Source organism: Saimiri boliviensis, chromosome 10 (genome assembly GCF_048565385.1).
Source record: "Saimiri boliviensis isolate mSaiBol1 chromosome 10, mSaiBol1.pri, whole genome shotgun sequence".
Lineage (NCBI taxonomy): Eukaryota > Metazoa > Chordata > Mammalia > Primates > Cebidae > Saimiri > Saimiri boliviensis.
In genome coordinates this window covers 34,002,288-34,004,531 of record NC_133458.1, presented here as the reverse complement: position 1 = coordinate 34,004,531, position 2,244 = coordinate 34,002,288, and the positions used below count along the sequence as shown (strand labels likewise).

The 2,244-nt window shown below is 38.9% G+C and overlaps 1 protein-coding gene across 1 annotated transcript; it reads right to left on the bottom strand.

Moving 5' to 3' along the window:
• Positions 1-1,038: 1,038 nt before the first annotated feature.
• On the bottom strand, positions 1,039-1,915 carry TAS2R16 (taste 2 receptor member 16). Its single transcript, XM_010343579.1, is given in 3 exon segments — positions 1,039-1,172; positions 1,175-1,534; positions 1,537-1,915. Coding segments are annotated over 3 exon segments (873 nt in total).
• Positions 1,916-2,244: the final 329 nt, after the last annotated feature.

Sequence of the window (2,244 nt, the reverse complement as noted above, 5' to 3'; positions counted from 1 at the left end):
GAGAGAAACCTGTCAGATAGGGAGGCAGAAAGAATGTCAAAAGAATGAGTATGTCTTATAAGTGATTTTTCATTGATTACTGTGTGATTCCTATATTCTTATTCATTTTGGCTTTGGACAGAATAAAAGATTATAGAAAGTGTAGGCCAATGCCATTCAGATGTTATGAGGTAAGAGTGGTTCCCAGCTGACATCTGGATTGTATATAGGAAAAAAACCAACTATGTCTTAATATGGAGATGTTCCATCAAATTAACTCCAACTTATAGTACAATAGAGAGGCAAAAATTGAGCCAATGGAAACCATTTATAGTTGACACAATTAAATTGTCAATATTTGGAGCGGTATTAAGTATGAATCTGGATTGGGTAAATTGTCTGGTATTCTGGGGAAGAGTATAATGTTTTGGTGAATGGAAATGAAGGAGTTAAATTTTGACCTGAGTTGTAAAAGGATAAAGATATGATATCTGTAAGAAAAACAAATAAGAAAATTTGTATCATTAGATAAAAGTCCAGAAGAAGCCGGAGGAGAGAGAAAGCGAAAAAGATGGAGAGAGCAAAAAAGAGAGAGAGAGAGTGACCCCTTGACTAAAGAAAGTTAACTGAGGGCTTAGTATGTGAAGCATTCAGGGTACAAACAATAAGTTTTTGTGGGATGGTATTCATATTCATGTGTGAAGTAACTGGCAGTCATGGAAAGGTTAAAGTAATGTGTAGACCCCATGATTCTGACTGTCTTGTGTAGCATATACCAGCGGTATGATTCCAGAGTTGGCAAAGACGAAGGCAAGATGGGGTGGTCTTGAGAAATTTGGAACCAACCTGAGGATTATGAAAGGAAAAGAAAAGCAGTGGAAAAGGAGAGAGAAAGGGTTGATTATTTAGAAACAGATGGCTGTGAAAATGGAAGAGAACGAGGCCTGCATTCATGGTGATTCACAATGAATTGATTGATAAGAGCAATGCTCTTTACTGGTACTAATTATATCAATTGCACAGGAGTCTTGTACCCTGTGCCTCAGGCAAACTCTAGGCCTAGCACTTTCCCTTTAGAATTCTTTTCAATGTAGGGCTGCTCAGCATCAGTGAAGTGGAACGCATAGAGATCAAAGCATAGATGAAAGCTTCCCAGACCCATAACCAAGAACTCCTATCAAATAGAGTACCAAAATGCTGATAAGTATGGTTAGAAAGTAAGAGGCAAACATGATAAATAAGATGGCAAGGGACCTCAGGGCAGTGTAGTGTGCTTTCATGCTTGGGTTGCAGTGACTAGCAGTATGATGTTGCATCTTCTTGGTCAGTGATGCCATGAGCAAGATATTGGAGGCCAGGAACAGGGAAAAAGGAACAACCAACGAGACTGCTTTATGATACTGGAACAGATACTGATGAATCTTTTGAAGTCTGTCAGTTTCAGTGCTGTTTCTGGGTAGATGCTCCACGGTGAAAAACTAAATATGAATGTAATACCCAGTAGCTGAAGGGATGATTGTCACAAAAGTAATCATCAGAGAACCCAGTAATAGCAGGGAACCAACTTCAGAATTCTTCACCTCAGCCAGAGAAAGATGGGATGGGCGAAAGAAGAGATCTTGATGAAGTAGAAGACGGCAAGCAAGCTGTTTAACCAGAATGTAAGGATATTAAAAAATTCCCAGGTAATTTTTAAGTTGTAAAGTACAAAATTAAGGTTAAAATAGGAGCAAAAATTACTCTGCATTGATGCCCACTGTAGACAGAAGCGAGAGATGCCCAGGCTGATGAGAATCATGTACACAGGCATCAGCCTTCTGACTTGCAGCCATTCTCTGCCCAGCACTGCAACAATTAAGCTGCTCTGAACAAAAATTATCAAGGACTCAAGCACATAGATGATCATGAAGAAGATGGTGAGTTGGAAGGGTATCATTCTTCTACACCAAAGTATCTTCCTGGACAAAGACTCTGAATCTCTGTACCAAATTCCAGGTAGAGAATGGGTTCCTGATTCCACCAGTGTCTGGTTCAAGAAAACACCTCCCTCTGGAAGCAAATTTTCCCAAGCTCTTTTTTAAATTTTGCCATTTTCCTATCTATAGAATTTGTTTATGCTTTGCTTGCTGGCTTGCTATTACGTCCAAATATAGGGAAATATTATTTAAATGTGGATTCTGCTCCTGAGGTGATTTGATTATTCCAAAAAAGGCATACGTATTTCGTAACCATGTTGTTTATTTCCTCTTTGTCTGAGGTGCACTT